Genomic DNA, 20,156 nt, shown 5'->3' on the forward strand with positions numbered 1-20,156 from the left:
AATGTTTGGTTTGGTTTGGCTTGTGGGGTATAACGTCCCAAAGTGACTCAGGCTATGAAAGGCGCCCTAGTGAAGGGCTCATAAAACTTCAAACGCCTGGAGTTGTTTAATGCGCACTGACACCGCAAATGAGAAAAAGGGCTTCTAGCAGAGAAGAATAGCGGACAGTAGGGGTTCAGTATGGTATTCAGGAATTAATCAAGCATTGTTCGAATGAGAGGAAAGAAGGGCATAGGAAAACTGAAAAGAAAAACCAGTGAATATTTAATTGGCTCTTGAGGAAAGGAAATGGCGCAGTAATTGTCCGACATCTCGGTGGACACCTGAACTGCGCCGTTAAGGGAGGGAAGCAAGGGTGTAGTGAGAGAAGAGAGAAACAAGTGCCGTAGCGGAGGGCTTCGGAATAAGGTCAACCCCCTGGGGACTTTTAATGTGCCCTACATCTTGCAGCACACGGGTGCCTTTGCCTTTGTGTTTCGCCTGCATCGAAAAGCGGCCGCCGGGCTCGGAATGGAACCTGGGAACACTGGGCTCAGTAGCCGAGCTCTCTAACTACTGAACCACCGCGGCGGGTCGTAGACAATGGTTTATTGTTGTTTCTTTGTTAGCTTTGTTCGCGGATGAAATTAAATCGACTAATTGCTTAAGGCACGAACTAAAATGCGAATATACCTGAAAAGAAAAATTGGCTGTGGTTAACTCGGCCGATCCTGGATAGTTGGAGTGAAGGGTAGATTGGAACATCTGTAATTTACGTGCTCAAAATAATTTATTCGTAGCGCTGCAGCAAAATAACTGGGAGATGCGTTTGTATGACATCTATGCATTCACTAGACGTCGTCTATCAGCTGGACCATCGCCGTACATCGCGTGTTGGGGTTTCTGTAGGGGCCGCATGATGGCGCCGTGATTGCGGAAACCCATATGAATATCTCAGAAATCCTGTGTAGCTTCTGAATGCTTATCTGAGAGCAATGGAATACCTGCATTACATTACCAGAGCTTGCTGATAAAAAAAAGGGTTGAGAACTGTAGCTCTGGCAAAAATCGAAAGGTTGGTTCCCTTCCAGTTCTCATCTCTGGTAGGTACGTCTTTAGTTTCCTCTTTCCAATACTGCGCGCTTTCGCGATATACATCGAGCGGAACGCCCAAATACTTCCCCGGGGTCGACGCACACGGTACGTTAGCGAAAAGGTCGCGGTGGGGATGGCTTCCGTATGTCAGAGCCGAATACACTTTGAGCAGCTAACCCCTGTACCGGTGACTGCTGAAATTTCCTACACAACTGACAGCCTCTCTTATGCTCCCCTGATCAACTGTGAAAGCTTTTATCCACAGAAGAGCTTTCGGGTCAGATTTTCGGTTACTACAAAGAGATTTTTGGAAATATTAGGTTTCTTTCTGCGCGCTCTTCCAGTCATTATTTTTACAAAACTAAAGGAAAAAAGCTGTACCTTGATCTTTTTGATACTGTTTCCCCATAGGCCATGCTCAGGGCCTTGTATAGTGGAGGCACGGGCAGTGACGTTTTAAGGAGGAGAAAGGACTACCAGATGGTACCAGGACTAAAAACCTTTTTTGAGAAATTACACACCGGGACGCTACCAGTCAAATAGTTTTTCGAGGGAAGGGATTTTTTTTTACCATTGGACAAAGAACTGCTTATTTTGTAAACAGCCAGAAACAATAGACCACTTTTTAAGGCGGAAGCCTTTAATGCCTCATCGTTGTAAGCAGGAGTGGTTGACAGTTATGTCACGCTTTTCAATTAGTCGAAATGGTCGTGGCTTACATAGAGCGAATTTCGAACGGGGCCAATCGTACTTTGGCTAGCAACCATGCTAACAATGAAAGGGATCGTATAGTGATGCTCCGAGTAAGTGGGAATGAGTTTAGTTAATTGCTTAACTATTCAATTAGCCTAATTAACCTTTCTAGTCAGACCAGATAAATAAATAAAACCGAGTACGAAATCGGTCGAGTTGGGGAATCGAACCAGGGTCTGAGGAGTGGGAGACAAGCACGCTAACCACTCCGCCATGCCAGCTCAATGGTTTGGAATGAACAAAGGCGCGTCTAGTGAATACGGTGTCTTCGTTCACTGCCATCTTCTTCCCGTTCCTTACGGCGATGTCAGGTGTCCACCGAGATATTCGAGACAGATACATTTCCTTTCCTTAACATCTTAACATCTTAACCACACATCAGTGTCACAAGCAGCAGCACCGCATTTAAGGCTTTTTCTTCACCTCACTTCAGGTCAACAAAGTGCCCCCCATAAATTTTTTTTTTGGCATTGCTAGGAAGAGGTTGATTCTTAGGATGTACTACAAAGAACAATAAAGAAAGAGCTACCATTTCACGCCCAGGGAATTCGTTATTTGAGCACTGACAATGACGATGGGACACCGTATGATCTCTTAATGCTCGCGGTCCTCCGCTGTATATTCCGCTGGGGAATGGCAGGATATCATCGCAACAAAGCGTCAGACCGACTAGGATTTATTTTCAAAAGTACGGATTTGTTTGCCGCTGTGCAAAAATCGGCCCCGGAACGTCCTGAGTGGCTGTCAAGAGTAGTGCTGCTTGTGGCCTTTCGTGAGGTTTAGTAGGACGAAGCCAGTCTTTGGCTGGTTGATTGCGAAGCCTGCGTACATTGTGCATTAAATGCATTTGATGTCCATGATCTTCTTCTGACTGAGATTTTAGTGCAATTTTTGCCAAACTCAGGAAATGAGAGAAAAAGAAATCAAGAACAGTCGTGGCGGAGTAGAAGCATTCCCTTCTCCCATGCCAGGGACTCGTGATCGATTTCCACCTGCAATGCAATTTTGTTCGTATTTTTTTATTAATTTAGGCCACTTCAAAGTCATATCTACGTCATAACATGATCTTCAAGGTTTGTACGCCAGAAGTGGAGCTTTCGCCCCAAAAAGAAAAGCCACGCATGAGAACCAGTCTCACCTCGTGCGTACATCGTGTGTAATGCCCTACCGGCTGGCCTACAGATCGGTTTTCAGGCGTTTTATTAACCCGTTAGTATTAGGGGACTCTGTGCAAGCGCAAATGGCCACCGCATTAACCAGTGGAAAGGCTAGGAATAAACGCAGGATACTAGTACAGCCGGGCTCACTTCACTTATAAGGGACATGTCGGTCAGGCTAATGGCATTCACCATATTCGAAGTTCGTAGTAAGTGGACTTCTTTCAATATCGCCCTACCAAAAATCAAGCGCGTCAAGATTTGCATTAATTTCTTTAAAAGTGCGTCATGCACGCCTACTTCTTCAAAGTAGAACCTATCGCGGTGCTTTTCAGGAACTCCAGAGTGGTCGAATATATTCTCGCCTAGACCATTGCTGTCGACAATCTGCTTTAGGGAGGCAATAAGCTCTCATCCAATCATAATTCAAGCCTTTGCGATAGCTGGGGCAAGATCGGGGAGAGCTCGCACATCGCGTGCATTGCTGGGAGTCAGTGACTGCCGACTTGTTTTCTATAACCGACATATGCAGCCGCAGTGTCTCGTTGCATCATACATATGCATGGCCGCAACCCTAAAGATACGTCAAATATGAAGTTTAAGCAAATAAGGCAACGTCATAACATGAATATTAACCAAACAAGGCAACGTCATAATGTTTTTTCGCTGCCGACACTTCTACCACGGACCTCACTCCACTCGGCACTTGCGGCATAAAACAATCTGGCTGCTAAGCTACAGCTGAAATGACATAAATCACAAGTACCTGCACCGCAAGCAAGCACGCAGGAGTAAACTATGGCGTACTCAAGGGGCGGAGAATAACAGGGCAGGAAAATAGCACGCAAGTCTTAAACAACTTTTATTGAATCTAGTGCGCTCGTATCACACTGCCCATAAAGTTAGTAACGGTACATAACGGTAAGAGTAAAGTGATGGTTGAATTTTTAACGGCCAAACATTTACAGGGCCTATCGTAACGGCACCTATAAAAGGACAGTAGGATGCGCCTCCGAACTGAACATACTGCGATTGGTATTCCTGCACGCTTCGTCGCGCAGTCAAATACAGTGGCGAATGCAGCGGCGTTCGAATTAACTGGCATTCTATAAAGACTGAAAGCGAAGAGAATGCAGTGGACTTTCGTTGATTACAACTTGTCTCGACCTCGAGAGCTTGAGGGTAGACTAGCAGCACGTCGTCGTATTACCTCTCCAATTGCCTTGAAACATCTGTGGCCTCCTATATGTTACCGCCGCCGTGACTACAACCGAAAGCGTGAAACAAAGGTGAATTTCCAAAGTTCCAGAACTGCAATGTGAAGCAACCAGACAAGTGTGAAAGCTGGGACAGTTACCGATTAGTCTCAGCGACGAGATGTGTTATAGAGGGCACCTTAAGTAATAGTTCAGAGACGTCTGCTTTCTGACATTACAGTGCAGGATCGAAGTAATTTTATCCCTCAGTGACGAGCCACACAACGTGGGCATGACATGTAAATTTAGGATTTATTAATTGACGACAGGAACTGAACGTAAACAAAACCATTTGTCCGGGAAATTAGGTAGGCCTTCAGCTCGAATATTTCCTACCAGATGGTGCCAGTGTATTCTGTATCACCCTTTTCGCCCTCAAGCCATGCTCTGAAAAAAGGGTGGCGTAACGATTTTGAAGCCGAGAATGACCTAGAGACTGTGCTGGCTTGCTCGTCGGAATATGCTTCACACAATGGCTTCCGCGTTGCTCTTCTCCTATAAAGAGGTAATTTGCCCAAGAAATAGACCAGGTGAAAGCAGTAATCTCTTCTAGACAGCAAAGAATTCAATCGGCCGGACGAGGTTACCACTCGGTGCCGCGATTTGTCATTCGCTTTCGCGTAATTCTCTCGCTATCAGCGCCGTGTTCCTAAAAATAATGCATGCGATTTTGTGGCGGCAAGCTATCCACCTGATTACACATCCCTTTGAGTGTCTGTTTTAAACAGCCAATTATAATTTTATAATGCTATGTCGATTCGCGAATTAAAATACGCTTAGATAGCAAACGCATCACCTATGTATTATAACGCAATGTAAACAGGGGTCTTTCGTGGTCTACTAAAGCCTCAAAAAATGTACTCTTCTTGTCGAGGTGATTGGCTGGCAGCAGAAATGCTAAGCAATTTAAACAAAAAAAACAATGGAGAGCCGATCACGGCGTTGCAACTCATTACAACCTGTAGTGTGGCACCGAGAGCCGCGGCATAGGCGGTCGAGCAATGCTCCTTCGGCTGGACCAGCGTGCGGAGCAGGTGCCAGGCGACGACCTTGCGCATGGCGAGCCGCTTGTTCGGGCGCTGTACGGCGCCCACCAGAAGCATGGGATGGGCGATGGTGATTATCTCCATGGATGCGTGGACTACGAAGCGGGCCTGCTTGCGGAGGGCCGCCAACCACACGTCTGCAAAATGACAGTTGCGGTTTCTAGACGGCAGAAACATTTCTTTTGCTGCTTCCGCTGTGGGTAAAAGCCACAATAATGCAAAGCAGCTCGTAAATCTACAGGTTGTTGTTGTGTAAGTAAAGCGCACGTCAAATTAGAGCCCCAGATATCTGGGAATTCCATAGCTATGTTGCTGAATGCAACATCACGAATGCGGTGGTGACACTGGACATTACGTAATTTTATGGTTTCCCTCTGCCGGTTCAGCAAATGGATTAAGAAATATGACTGACGCGTGCGCAGTGCGCCCGGCTTAGTGGAAGCCACAGGTTTCGAAAGTATCTACTGTCATTTGTACTTTTCCGGCAGGCATCGGTTGACAGAGGATATTCCACTTCGACGTACACTCATCTTTTTCCAATTCATAGATTTATTTCCGTTTACCATGTGCCGCGCACAGACGAAATGCGGTTTACTTTGGACGACGGCGCATTCATGTCACCCCCCCCCCCCCCCCCCTATGCAGCATTAGCCACAAAAAGGCGGATCAGCTAATTTTAAAAGACAATACTATTGGCGTAGATCTTAGCGTCTTATGTAGAGGAATATGCTCACGTGGCTCTCATGACAACACTACGGGCACTTGTGAAAGCAACGTGAAGATCAGAATTTTCTTGCACATTAATTGATGACCAGTGGGAACCCAACCTAACGAATTATGAAAGAGATCCTTGGCGAAGGCTCTGTTTAGGAAAAAGTATGAATTTACGTAAGCTTTGCAACAGCAGCCATTGCTTCAAGTAACAACTGGCAATGCGTTCAGGACGGCACCTTCCAGTACGCCAAAGAAAACGCGTTGAAGAAGTGAGCTCACTGTGTTAAAAAGAAGCTCAGCAATCGAGTGTAGAAAGCATGCGCTGTCTTTCCGACAATAATCAAACTGCTTGGTTTGCTTGTTTATATTATAGTGGAGCATTTATCTCACCACTCATGCTCTCAATCTCCGCAAGTTAAGCAGAGCTGTTGTCCTTGCCTTTCCACACCTTTTAAACTTCATGACTGCCGTAAGAGATACACAATACGCGGACACCAAAATAGGAAGGAAACCATGCAGCCTGGTTACTATTGGCAAACACTGTACAAGTAAAGCGGATCTATGTGACTAATTTATTTCACCAGCGTCACCAAATAAACCACCATTACATTTGGTGGAGGTTCGGTTTGCGGTCCCCGTACGCCCTACAACTCTGCAGCCGCACGCTACCGAACCTCGGTGTGCTCGCAGACGCCATCCATTAAGCCGTGCAGGTTGGCCCGGCAGTCCTATCTTCTGGTTCCCTCCGCTAGTGCGACGTCGCCCTATTCAGCGGGACTTGCAACCCCGAAGCAGAAAACTGGCTTACATCGTACGAGCGGGTGAGCGCGTATAACAAGTGGGACGACGCTAAAAATTGAACAACGCCATCTGTTATTTAACCTCTGTTGCGAACCTGTGGTATCCCAACCACGAAGGCGGCCTCTCTGCGTGGGCCACATTCAAGAAGACTCTGTCAGAAGTATTCCGTCGTCCCGCTGTCTGAAAGCTGCGTGCCGAGCAACGCTTGCGCGAAGATGGGCATTAACCCAGCCGCTTCGCCCGTCCCGCTGTCTGAAAGCTGCGTGCCGAGCAACGCTTGCGCGAAGATGGGCATTAACCCAGCCGCTTCGCCATCGCTACTCAATCTGGCTTGGGGAAGTGCCACTACCCATCGAGTGGAAGACCGCCCTGGTCACCTTCATTCCTAAAGCTGGCAAGGCCATCAACACGGGCAACCTCCGCCCCATCTCTCTGACTTCCTGTGTGGGCAAACTCATGGAGACGATGGTACGTGACAGGTTGTCCGAGTTCATGGAATCCAAACACCTTTTCGCAGACACCATGTTCGGATTTCGCCCACACAGATCTGCACAAGATGTCCTGCTACAACTCAATCGGGCTGTCCTCGACCCCGTGGAATGCCCTCACAATGACAAGGTCGTACTCGCCTTGGATTTGAAGGGTGCATTCGACAACGTTACCCACGAGATCATTCTCACCCACCTCTCTCAAACTAACTGCGGCAGAAATGCCTTTCAATACATTCGGCAATTTTTAACCGACAGACAATCTTACATTCGGATCCAGGATAAAGAACATGGCCCTTTTCATTTAGGAACCAGGGGTACACCCCAGGGCGCGGTGCTCTCTCCTCTCTTATTCAATTTGGCTATGATGCGCCTACCGGCCCAGCTGGATGCTGTCGCCGGTGTGCAGCATGCGCTGTATGCTGATGACATCACCCTGTGGGCCACGCACGCTTCCCTTGCAGACATTGAGGCTAACCTGCAGGAGGCGGCGACCATAGTGGACCGTTATGCTCGCCGCTGCGGCCTCCAATGCTCCACCCAAAAGTCTGAATTTCTGCACATACGCCCCTCACCAAAGTGCACAGCCAAAATTTCATTGTCTCTTGAGACAGGTCCAATTCCTGAAAATATCGAAGTCCGGGTACTGGGGCTCTTTATACATCAAGACAGACGGTCAGAAACAACATTGGCCAAACTCCGTCAGGTGGGGGACCAGGTGGGCCGCTTGGTCCGCCGGGTTTCTAACAAGCGCGGGGGGTTACGATGTAAGGACGCCTTGCGGCTGGCGCATGCATTTGTAACCAGTCTAATTCTATATTCGACTCCATACCTCCACCTGCGGAAGCAAGACGAGGATTCACTCGAAGTCATCCTCCGCAAAATTATTAAGCGGGCTCTAGGCCTCCCCGTGACCACCTCCAACAAGCGCCTCCTGGGCCTAGGCATGGTGAACACATTTCGGGAGCTCCGGGAAGCCCACTTGACTAACCAATACACACGTCTCTCGAAGACATCGTCGGGTCGCCGCCTCCTTGCCCGGCTACACATCCAACATACCACTCTCATGGAAGAGCGCGTACGTATTCCATCCCAGTGGAGATGCGCCCTCCACGTGCGCCCTCTTCCCGCGAACATGAACCGTGAGGACCATAATGGCCGGCGCCTGGCGCGGGCGGAAGCCCTGGCCCGCCACTATGGATCGAAACCCGGCGTATTCTACGTGGATGCCTCAGGCCCCCACCATGGGGGATGGTACACAGCCGCAGTCGTCCACCAATCCAAAACAGTGAACGGCCTTACTTTCCGAGCCCGTGACAACACACGCGGAGGAGGTCGCCATTGCGTTGGCTGCATCTGATTCCAATTCAAAAACAATTATTTCCGACTCGCGAGGGGCATGTCGGAACGTCGAGCAGGGCTGGGTACCGTATCTAGCCTACCGCATTCTTCAAAACAGCGTCTACACCGGTGACCCCGCGCACCGGCGTATCGTTTGGGCTCCCGCTCACATGGGCCTTGAGGGAAATGAGGCAGCTGACGCCGCCGCCCGCGCGCTCTCTCACCGGACATTCCCCTCCGACCCTGACGATCAGGAACTCTAATTTATTCCAGCTTACACCTTCAAAGACATCGTTTTACTCTATCAATCTGGCCATGGTCTTTATCCCCGCCCGTGTAAAGGTCTGTCAAAGGCGGAGGAGCGGCTTCTGCTCCGCCTGTATACTAATACTTTGCTGTGCCCGGCAGCTCTGAAACACTTCGACCCTTCTTTCTCGGGCAGCTGTCCGCACTGTGCGGAGAAGTCTTCGGACATCTACCACATGGTGTGGGCCTGCCCCTCCAACCCTGCTATCCCCCCTCACCCCAACCCAACCCGAGAGGACTGGGAGGCGACCCTGCTCGGCTGCTCTGACCTGCAGGCCCAACGGGCCTTGGTCGCGCGAGCCTGGGCGGCGGCCGATGCCACTGGGGTCCCGAACTAGGGACCTCCACCTAGTATTTGTAAGGGCTGGCCCCCTCTGGGTCAGCTCATGCATAACCTCCTGTATTATACCTGTACATAAATGTTTTCCACCACCACCATCGCCATCGCTCCGAGCGAGACCTTGCTCAGGCTGACCGACGGCGGAGCAGCACTGCTTCACCGCTGATTCCGTCAGAAACACTAATTTTCTTGACGTTTGTTTTCTTGAGAACGGCGGGCAGCGCAAAAGACAGCCAGTCCAACCGAAGCAATCTCGTGCAGCGCTGCGGTGCTTCGTCCTTCTCAGTCATCTTCCTAGGCGGCATCAGGCGCGGCCGTCATGGTCCCCTACAATTGCAATGCATTCGGCAGCCCTGGGATCCCGAGGTGAAAGAACGTGCCAACTGACGACATTCCTCTGCATCCTTTGCAACTTCTTCCACTCGGACACGTCAGGAGTATAAGATAAGACGCTGTCCCACATGGACGACGGCTAACATCCATACAACAGAAAGAAAGGGTGTAAGGGATCGGTAGTGTACGCGGGGCCTTCGAGACCACTAATTCTCCCTCAAAGCGAAGGGTCTCCTTTTTCGGAACGCGGCCGCTCGCGAATGCGCCGGGAAGTACGGGTGTTCCACCGCCCGCGGTACCGATTCGCGCACGGGCTGGCACGAATGTGTATTTGTGTTTGTTTTTATTTTTATTTTGTGGTGGAGAGAATGTTCTACTCCGCACGTGCTGGCACGACCGTGCGTTTGCGTTTGTGGAAAGGGCGTTTTGCCCTACGAAAGCTGGAGGGCTGGCCAGGCTCTCGATAAACCAATCACGTGAACATTGTAACATGATTGGAAGCCACCAAATGTGGGCCGGGCCTTTAGGTCTTTAAAACCGGGCCCAGGAGCCGGAATAAGGGTTCTGCGCTAAGGTGAGATGCTATGCATCTTCGGGTACGCCGAGTAGGGGCCTCCCCTAGTGATAGCCAGCTCCACCTTTTTGTTGTTTTGTATCTTTTTGCTGCTTAATGTATCTAGTGCCGAAACTTGTATATGATTGTAAATATCTGTACATAAACTTCAAGTTTCCCTTTATCCCTGCGTCTCACCTCATCGCAAGGCCGTCTCTGACGGGGCACTCCTGGTGCGAAGAGCTTCAGTCTTCAGTTAAACAAACCGTCTCTGGCGGGCGACCTCTGGTGCGAGGAAGGAAGATAGAGAACATGAACTTTACTAAGGGGTAAAGCCGGAGTTTGAGTGCGTGGTGGTGTTGTACGCGTACGTTACGAAAGGAAGGCGAGCGCCTCAGTAGGAGTGACCAGCTGCGACGCACATCGGAAGCATGTCTCCAAGCGTACGATTGAAGCGCTCGGTCAGTCCGTTAGTTTCAGGGTGGCAGGCCGTGCTGATCAGATGTATGATACGACATTCGGTAAGCGAAACTTCAACGACGTGGGAAAGGAAGACGCGGCCTGTGTCAGCACCTCACGTAGCTCCGCGTGGCGAAGAACAAAATGATGAGGAAGGAACACAGGAACATCTCGGGGAGTAACAGCAGGAAGTGCGGCTGTGGGCGTATAGAGTGAGGTAGTCTGCGCCGACAATAATACAACGGTTCCCAGGGATCATATAGGGAAGTAAAAGTAAACGCCATCATGATCAAAAGGTCGTTCCGGGGAAGGGAGTTGTTGTAAGGGGCCGGTCTCACGTGGAACGGATGTTCTCCGCAGCTGACAGGCGATGCAAGATCGCACGAATTTTTGACAGGCATACATGCCGCGGCAATAACGCTGAGAAATTTTTTTCAGTGTTATCATCACATACGTGTGTGCCCACTGTGGGTCGGTATAGTAAGAGGTGCAAATTTCAAATCGTAAATGGCTGGGAATCGCAAGAAGCCACAGCCGACCATCAGGAATGTAGTTGCAGCGTCAGAAGAGGCAGCCCCGGAGGGCAAAGTGCGGTGCTTGAGTCCGTGAAGTTCGAGGAGGCGTAACGTTATGAGATGTAGACACAGCGTGTGTAAGGGACGCAAGACACGGGTCTTTTCGCTTCTCTCCATGCATATCAGCGATAGTAAGAGACGAGGGTACGGGATATGCCAGCGAGGACCAGGCAGCGTCGCTGGGATGCGGAGACCGAGAGAAACCATCGGCGTCCATGTCCTTGCGGCCAGACCGGTAGATGACGCTGATATCAAACACCTCAAGGCGAACAGCCTATCGAGCGAGGCGACCGGACGTATCTTTAATGTAGACAGCCAGCACAGCGCGTGCTGGTACGTGACGCGACAAACTGGCGGCCGTAGAGATACGGCCGGAATTTCGTTAGAGCGCATACAATACCTAAATATTCGTTCTCAGCTACGGAATAGTTGCATTCAGCTTTGGTGAGCACGGGACTCGCATACGCGACTACGCATTCTTCAAATCCATTTTTTCGTTAGTTAGTTAGGTATATCGGGTTTTATGGCGCATAAGCAACTACGACTATAATGCGCGAAACACAAGGTTAGATAATGTTATGTTAAGTGTATAGAGGTTACATTATAATAGATTTAAAACATTGGCTTTCTTTAGAAACTTACAAACAAGTGAATACTCGACAAGTGCTTGCTCGCCTAAAAGCAATGCGGGATGAAATGGAATGTGTTCATTGTAAAATATCGTAAAAAAATTTTTTCGAATTTCTTCGAGATGCGAACAAGAAATTAAAATGTGATTTACTGTGAGCTCCTCACCACACATTTCACACACGTTTGTCTTTTTTTGTTAATAAGAAGTTATGGGTGATGTGTGTGTGACCTATGCGTAAACGACATAAAATCACTTCGATAAAACGCTCTTTATGACGGCATGATTTCCATTCTTTTAAAATGGGCTTTATGGTGTGCAGCTTGTTGTTTCCTTCATTTTCCCAAGAAGCTTGCCACTTGGCTCTTCGTTTGCTACGTACTAACTTCATGTATTCCCTAGGAGGCAAATTCACATGTTTTATTTCCATGGTTCTGGTTTGTGCAGCACACATGTCGGCTCTCTCATTGTCCCTAATAGCAACGTGACTGGGAACCCAGCAGAATTTTATAACATGTTTTGTGCTGTGACCTTTACTATATTGTGTATGATGCTCCCTATCAGTGGCTCCGTGGCATTTTTGGAGTTTAATGCTGTAAGGACGGTCAGTGAATCTGTATAAATGATGCTGTTTTTTTATGTTTTCATTTGTTATTTTCTGTACCGCAACACAAATGGCATAACACTCAGCGGTGAAAACTATAGCACACGAGGGCAGTCGTACTGCATTTTTATTTTTTCCTTGTATTACTGCGCTTCCTACATGACCATGAGTTTTTGACCCATCAGTATAAAATGCAGTATAAATTCTGTATTTTTCTTGTAGTTCTAGACATTCTTGTATTATATGATCGTGTGGTGTACAGGTTTTCCTGAGGCGTGTTAGTGTGACGTCACACACTGTGGGGAGAGTGTACCACGGTGGTAGCGCTTCGTGTCTTGGGGCAATATTTTTGATTTCATTTAGTATGTTCAGAGCTTGGCATTTGTCTTCGAAGCGCAAGAGCAACGGCTTAATCGCATGGGGCTTGTTGTTGAAGAGTATTTGGGATGGGCATTTCGTGACAATTGGGTAACAGAGATGTTTGGGGTGAGAAAGGATTTTGAGGATGTATGTGCAAGTTAGTGCAGTTCTTCGATTTTCTAAGGAAGGTTCATTAATTTCCACATACAGACTTGCTATTGGGGAAGTTCTGTAAGCACCGGAAGACAACCTTAAACCAAGATTGTGGACAGGATCCAGTCGTTTTATGTAGGACGGTCTTGCTGAGCCATATACTATGGACCCATAGTCTAACTTAGAGCGAACCAGAGAACGATATATATGTAACAGGGAAGCCGTGTCAGCCCCCCAGCGTTTTCTTGACAGTATCTTCAGCACATTGAGGGCCTGGGAAGCTTTTTTCTTTAAGCTGTTTATATGTGGCAAGAAAGTGAGCTTTTTACCGAAAGTTATCCTTAGAAATTTATGCTCTTGTTTGGCAGGTAATGGGGTTTGGTTTAGATATAGTGTGGGGTCGGCCTGTAGGCCTCGTCTCAAAGAGAACAGAACCGCTACTGTTTTCAGAGGGGAGAATCTAAATCCGTTTCTATCTGCCCAGGTAGCCAGTTTATTTATGGTTATTTGTATCTGTCGCTCACAGGTAGGTATGCTGGAAGACGTGCATGCTATTTGGAGGTCGTCTACGTAAACTGAGTACATTGTGGATTTTGGGATTACTTTTCCTATGGAGTTCATTTTGATGACAAATAAGGTCGTGCTGAGGATGCACCCTTGGGGTACACCGGTTTCTTGGATAAAAGTCTTGGAGGAGGTTGCGCCTAGGCGGACTCTGAACGTGCGGTTGGTTAGGAAGTCGCTCAAACAGCCCAGCATCCTGCCGCGGATACCTAGGTCCGCTAGGTCATGGAGGATACCGAACATCCACGTGGTATCGTAAGCCTTCTCCAGGTCGAAGAAATCCCCGATACAGTGTTGGTTGTGGATGAACTCTTCCCGGACTGTGTTCTCAAAGCGTACAAGGTGATCGGTTGTGGAACATGTCTTTTTGAACCCGCACCGGTGTATATCTAAAAGTTGCCGAGACTGAAGTATGAAGGTTAGTCTGATGTTTAGAATGCTTTCGAATGATTTTGCTATTCAGCTAGTGAGTGCTATTGGCCTCTAACTGGTGGGACTAGTTGGTGGTTTGCCAGGTTTTAGGAAGAGTACTATGATTGCTTCTTTCCATGCATGGGGGATTTCTCCACTCATCCATATTTTATTGAAAAATTTTAGGAGAGCCTCTATGGCAGTCTCAGAGAGGTGAGCAAGCATGGCATAATGTATATTGTCTGGGTCTGGTGCTGTCTTTTTACCGGATGTTAGTACTGTGTTTAGTTCCTGCATTGTAATAAGCTGATTGTAGTCTTCACGTATGCATGTTCCAAAGAGAAGTTTTTGTTTTTCTACTATTGTTTTGTGCTTTTGAAATGTGTGTGTGTGTAGTTGGATGAGCTTGAAACTGTGGAAAAATGCTCACCCAATATGTTGGCCTTGTGTTCTAATGTTTTTGAGTACCGGGTGTTGTTAGCATTGGAAATGTGAACGGAGTTAAATTTCCTGCGAATTTCCGCACCTGCTCCCACATTTTCTTTGATGATATTGAGCTGTTTATGGAGGATATGTACTGTTGCCATGATGCCCTTTCTGCGTTGCGTCTAATGTATCGTGCTTTGGCTCTAGCCCGTTTGAAGGTCAGCAAGTTCCCTGCTGCGGGATATCTGCGACGGTTGCCCCAAGCCTTGTTTTGCTGCTTTTTAGCCAATGTGCATTCATTTGACCACCAAACTTTATGTGTTTTTCGTGCAATTTCAGACGTTTGTGGGATTGCTTCTATTGCTGCAGATGTTAAGCATGTCAAAAATATTTCATTTATTTCTTCTATCGTAAGGGTTTCGGCATATTATTTTTCCAGTGTGGCCTTCGTTCTGAAAAGTGCCCAATCGGCGAGGTGAATTTTCCATCGCCGTGGCTACGTAGGGAGGATGAATGTAGCTGATGTTAGCTTTAAAACCGTAGGTAAGTGATCACTTCCTCGAGGGTCGTCTAAAACATCCTATATAAAATCACTAAAAACAGATGGTGATGCAAATGCTAAATCGAGGCAGGCCATTTTTCCAGAGCTGGGGCAGCAGTACGTGGCTTTTCCCGTATTCATTAAACATATTTTATTAGAAAGAATAAAATCCTCGATGAGCTGACCCCTGGAATCAGTAGGCTCACTTCCCCAGAATGAGGAGTGTGCGTTAAGATTCCCAATTATCACATATGGTTCAGGCAACTGTTCCAGAAGTTCTTCTAGGTCATGGATGGTAATTGTGTTGTGTGGTGGTATGTACACAGAGCATATTGTTATTGTTTTATGGCTAATGATGTTTACTGCGACCGCTTCTAAGTTTGTATTTAATGACACCTCTCTTGCAGGGACATCGCTTTGCGTAATGATAGCGACGGCTCCCGAGAGTCTGCTAGCTTGCACTCGGTCTTTCCGGAAAATATTATATCTTTTTAAGATGTTTGTGTGCTGTGGCCCAAGGTTCGTTTCCTGCAGGCACACAGCTGTAGGTGCCATTGTTTTGAGCATATCGGTTATGTCTGTGTAGTTTCTGTGTAGACCTCTACAGTTCCATTGTAGTAGATATGTCATTGTGATAAGCTGGGGATTGGGGAAAGTTACTTATTCTCAGGAGCAGTGATTCGTGATTTCCCTTCTTTCTCTAGGGAGCCTCGCCGCCGCTGCAGCGGTGGCTAACCAGGAGTTGTATCCATCGCCACTTTCGTGGCGCCGGATTTCCGCGGAGAATCCGCGGATGCGTGTGTTTCAGATGTCAGCGGACTTTCGCTGACATCCATATCCTCCACGGTAGACGTGGAGGATGCTTCTTGGTTGCGATGGCCCGTGGCCTTCGCATTCGTCTTTTTTGTTGGCACCGCTGAACCAGGCCCTGCTCCAGTGGCAGAGTCTCTTGGGCCAGCAGTTGCCGTCTTAGAGGGGTGGGGCGACAAGTCCAGTTCAGCAGAGCTGTTCAGGGTGTCTGTCGCCGAGGATGCCGCTCCTGAAAGTAGGGCCTGGGGGCCTCCGGCGAGGATCGCGTGGTCTTCTCGCGAAATTTTCAGCCCTGTGAACTTTACCACCGACTTCTGTGGTGGGGACTTTGTGGTCGACCCCAGGTCCACCGGATCAACCAGTGTGCCGACAGAAACTGAAGGCGGCGGCGGTCCCCGCGTCACCGCTTCAGAGTCTGTCCCTTTCTGTTGGAAAGAGACGCGTTTTTTTGCCTCAAGGTAGGACAGGTTTTCTGTGGTCTTCAAAGTTATGATTTGTTTTTCTGTTTTCCAGACTGGGAACGACCTGGAGTACGTGCCATGTGCGCCACTGCAGTTGATGCATTTTGGTGTGCGTTCGCATCTTTCCTCTGTATGTGCGTCTTCTGCGCATGTGATACAATTGGGTTTACCCCGGTAAGCCAACATGCTGTGTCCAAAGCGCTGGCACTTGAAACATCGTCTCGCATTCGGTATGTATGGGCGGACTTTACAATGGAGGTATGCGGCGTGGATGGAATCAGGCAGAGTTGTGCTATTTAAAGTTAGGACAATGTGCATGGTCTTGATTTCAGCATTGTTTCTCAGGATGGTTATTCGTCGGGCTACTATTACTCCTTATTCAGCTAGTTCTTCCATTTCCGCATCGGTACTCTGCAGGAGTTCATATTCAGATATGACGCCCTTTGAGTGGTTAAGGGTGCGGTGCGGGGTTACCTGCACACTCATTTCTCCAAGATTCTGTAATGACATCAGTTTGTTGCTTTGTTCTTTTGGGCTTATTTCTACAAGGAGATCTCCGGTTCGCTGCTTTTTTGCTTTGTAGTCTGCCTACACAGCGTTTTAGGGTGTTGGCGATGACAAATGCAGACAGGTTGGCTACCGGTTCATCAGTGTTTGAGTGAACCATAAAGAACTTCGCAAACACGTTTCAGGCTTCTGTGGTTTTAATTTTTTGACATCGGTGCGACCCCTTTTTGGGGGCCGATCAGATTTTTTTGAAGATTTATCCATACGGCATGTACTGACTAAGGGTTCCTAATAATTTGTCGCCTCTGATTCACCCTTATACACAGAGGAAGGTCCCGGGACTCCCCGCCTGGTAGACAGACGAGGAGCCCATCGGCCGAGGATTGACCACTTCTTCGACCGCCACCGTTCATGGTTTCTCCCCTCCAGCTCTCAACGTATCGCCACGGTACGGATGACAGCTTCGGTATGGGGGCTAAGGGTCCGTGGTGGCGCCAAGCGCCAACACCTCGTTACACAAGGTGACCCTGCGGGCCATTTTTTCGCTGAACCAAGAAGGTTCGGTGTACCTCGGTTGGGGCTGTTGGATCGTAGTGTCGGAGTGTTGGCGGCGAAATCAAAAGATGGCGCAGGGAGGTGAACGCTTCGTCGCACTTGGCTAACCAGCCGGACAGGTCATTGTTTGCTCCAAGTAGCTTCGTCAGGGACGCAAAGATCGACGCGAAATTGCGTACGAGGCGCCGGAAATAGGAAAACAGAACTATGAAGCTTCGAAGTTGCTTAAGCGAAACCGGCTCAGGAAACTGCGCCACAAAACGGAGCTTGGCAAGGTCGGGCAGTACGTCTTTTTTGGAGACGATGAGCCCCAAGATGATATAAGTCTGGGCTCTGAAGTCGCTTGAGATGACATAGTAGTAGCGCTAAAAAAAAGGACAATAGGGTAGAGAAAGACAACACAGGCGCTGTCGTCCTTGTTTTTTAGCGCTATTACTATGTCCTCTCAATCCAAACACCAACTAGCCCAGCTTTCTGTCTGAAGTGGCACTTCTTGAGATTCAGCTGCAGGCCAGCATCAGTGAGTCGGGTAAAAACTAGTTGTAAGCGTGCGACGTGGGTGCCGACATCGACAGTAAAGGCAACAATGTCGTCCAAGTAGGAGAGGCAGGTCTGCCACTTAACTTCCGCAAGATGTTTTCCATCATCCTTTGGAACGTGGCGGGTGCGTTGCACAGACCGAAAGGCATCACGTTCAACTCGTAGAGCCCGTCGGGGGTAACAAATGTTGTCTTCTCTTTGTCAAGGGCTGCCATCGGTACTTGCGAGTAGTCTGAACGTAGGTCAAGGGACGAAAAGTACTCTGCGCTTTAGAGGCAATCAAGAGCTTCGTCGATGCGAGGAGGAGGGTAATTGTCCTTGTGGGTAATTTTGTTGAGGCGGCTGGAATTGACACAACATTGGATTGAACCATGTTCTTTAAAGGACCATCGGCGAAGACCAAGGGCTGTGTGACGGACGGATGACACCACGTTGGAGCATGTCCTTGACTTGTTCTGTGATCACGCTGCGCTCTGCCGCTGGCACATGATATGGCAGCTCTCAAAAAGGCGGGTGAGCACCAGTCTCAACGCGATGAGCGACGGTGGATGTCCGGCTTTGTGGAGTATGGGCGACGTCGATAGCGGCGCGAAACGTGCGTAAAGGTCTGAATGTGGTGTCCGGCTATCACCACCGTCACTAATGCGCAGGCGCGCCAAAACGAATAAAAGGCGTGCGCCGCAACCTACGCGCGGGCTTATCTCGACCAGCCACGCACCGACGAACATGCGGGAATAAACGCCGCTTCGCCCCTGGAAACTTGCCTGCTCCTTCGCATGAACGCGCGCGTATGGTGAACCACGCGCCGCAACAACTGGCGACGAGGATGGGATTGAAGACGGCGTTCTTCAGTTTGGAAGGCAAATGTTTCCGAATTTCACTTGGTGAAGAAGACTATCGTTTTTGCACTGTGCGGAGCCGGTGACTGTCGTCATGACTGGGGCCGAGGCAGCAGTGACGCACTTCGCTGGGCGACTGGGCCAGCTGGAACCCTTCTACGAGTCCGCCAGCGATTGGGCTTCGTACGGAGAGCGGCTTACGTCGTTCCTCATTGTCAGCGGAGTACAAGAAGGCGACAAGGTACACGCCTTCTCGAGCATTATCGATCCGAAGACCTATCGGTTGTTGAAGTCATTAACTGCTCCAGACCTGCCTTCTACGAAAAGTTTCGATGTCCTCAAGAAAGTTTTGAGCGACCGCCTGTCCCCGAAGCCGTCCGTCATTGGAGAACGGGCCAAGTTTCACCGGAGGTGTCAACGAGAAGGCGAGTCCATATCTAGTTATGTTGCCGAGCTTCGCAAGCTGTCGCAAACGTGCGAGTTTGGAAGCGCCCTTGACGAGTCCCTTCGGGACCGCTTCGTGTGTGGCCTGCTACGAGAAGACATACAGCGAGTGCTTTTCACGGAAGGTAGCAAGCTTACGTTCCAGAAAGCGGTGGAGAGGGCTTTTGCAATGGAAGCGGATAAGAAGAGTGCTGCTGAAGCACGCGGCACTGGCACCGCAGTCAGCGATGTGCACAAGGTCCAGGCTGAAGCGCAGAGAACACGCAAAAGCTGCTTTCGCTGTGGTTCGCCAAAACACACGAGTGAAACATGCCCTCACTTGGACGCAACCTGTTTCAGTTGCAACAAAAAGGGGCATATCCAGAGAGCCTGCAGAAGCAGTGGTGAGACTTTTTCTCAGAAAAAGCAAGTGAAAAAGATTGTGAGCATGCTGACGGTTGTTCCGCGTAAAATTTCTACCCTCACTGTTAACGGCGTGTCGGCAGCTCAGTGCGATCCTGTCACCATAATGATGACCATCAACGGCGTCTTGGTGAACATGGAGTTGGAAATGGGAGCGGCTGTTTCCGTCATGTCAAAGACGCAGTTCCCTCAGCTCTTTTCCTTCGGCTGTACTGGAGCCTACTGCAGTTAAACTTCGTACCTACACAGGAGCAGTGGTACGACCCCAGGGGGTCTCTTCGGTCAACGTGCAGCACGGCAACCGTTCTGCAATTCTTCCACTCTACGTCCTAGACCACAAGGGACCCCCTCTACTGGGCCGGGAGTGGCTCCGCGCCGTCCGGCTAAAGTGGGCGAAAATCTGGAACCTCAAAAACATTACAAGGTCAGACACTCCTATTCATATCAGCGTAAAAAGAGGCTTGACGCATGGCTGGCGAAGTACCAACCCCTTTTCAAAGACGAGTTAGGCACGTTAACGGAAGAGCGCGCCGAACTTTTTCTTAAACCTGGTATGAAACCGAGATTCCTGAAAGCCAGGAGTGTTTTCTTTCGATGCTGTATTGGCTAAAATGAAAAAACTGGGATTTATATCGCCGGTTATGACGTCAGAATACGCTACGCCTGCAGTACCCGTAATCAAGCAAGATGGTAGCATACGGATTTGCGGCGACTA

The 20,156-nt window shown here is 48.9% G+C and overlaps 1 protein-coding gene across 1 annotated transcript in view; it reads right to left on the minus strand.

Annotated features, from left to right (window-relative positions):
* The window catches only part of LOC149343612 (uncharacterized), an 83,472-nt gene that overhangs the window by 8,159 nt on the left and 55,157 nt on the right, over window positions 1-20,156 (minus strand). Inside the window, exon 5 of the mRNA XM_089547033.1 lies at window positions 5,200-5,423. Coding sequence (XP_089403159.1) covers window positions 5,200-5,423 — 224 coding nt within the window. The remainder of the gene's footprint in view (window positions 1-5,199; window positions 5,424-20,156) is intronic.

The sequence above is a fragment of the Amblyomma mixtum genome, chromosome 5 (genome assembly GCF_055824585.1).
Source record: "Amblyomma mixtum isolate Tamu chromosome 5, ASM5582458v1, whole genome shotgun sequence".
Taxonomy (NCBI): Eukaryota; Metazoa; Arthropoda; class Arachnida; order Ixodida; family Ixodidae; genus Amblyomma; species Amblyomma mixtum.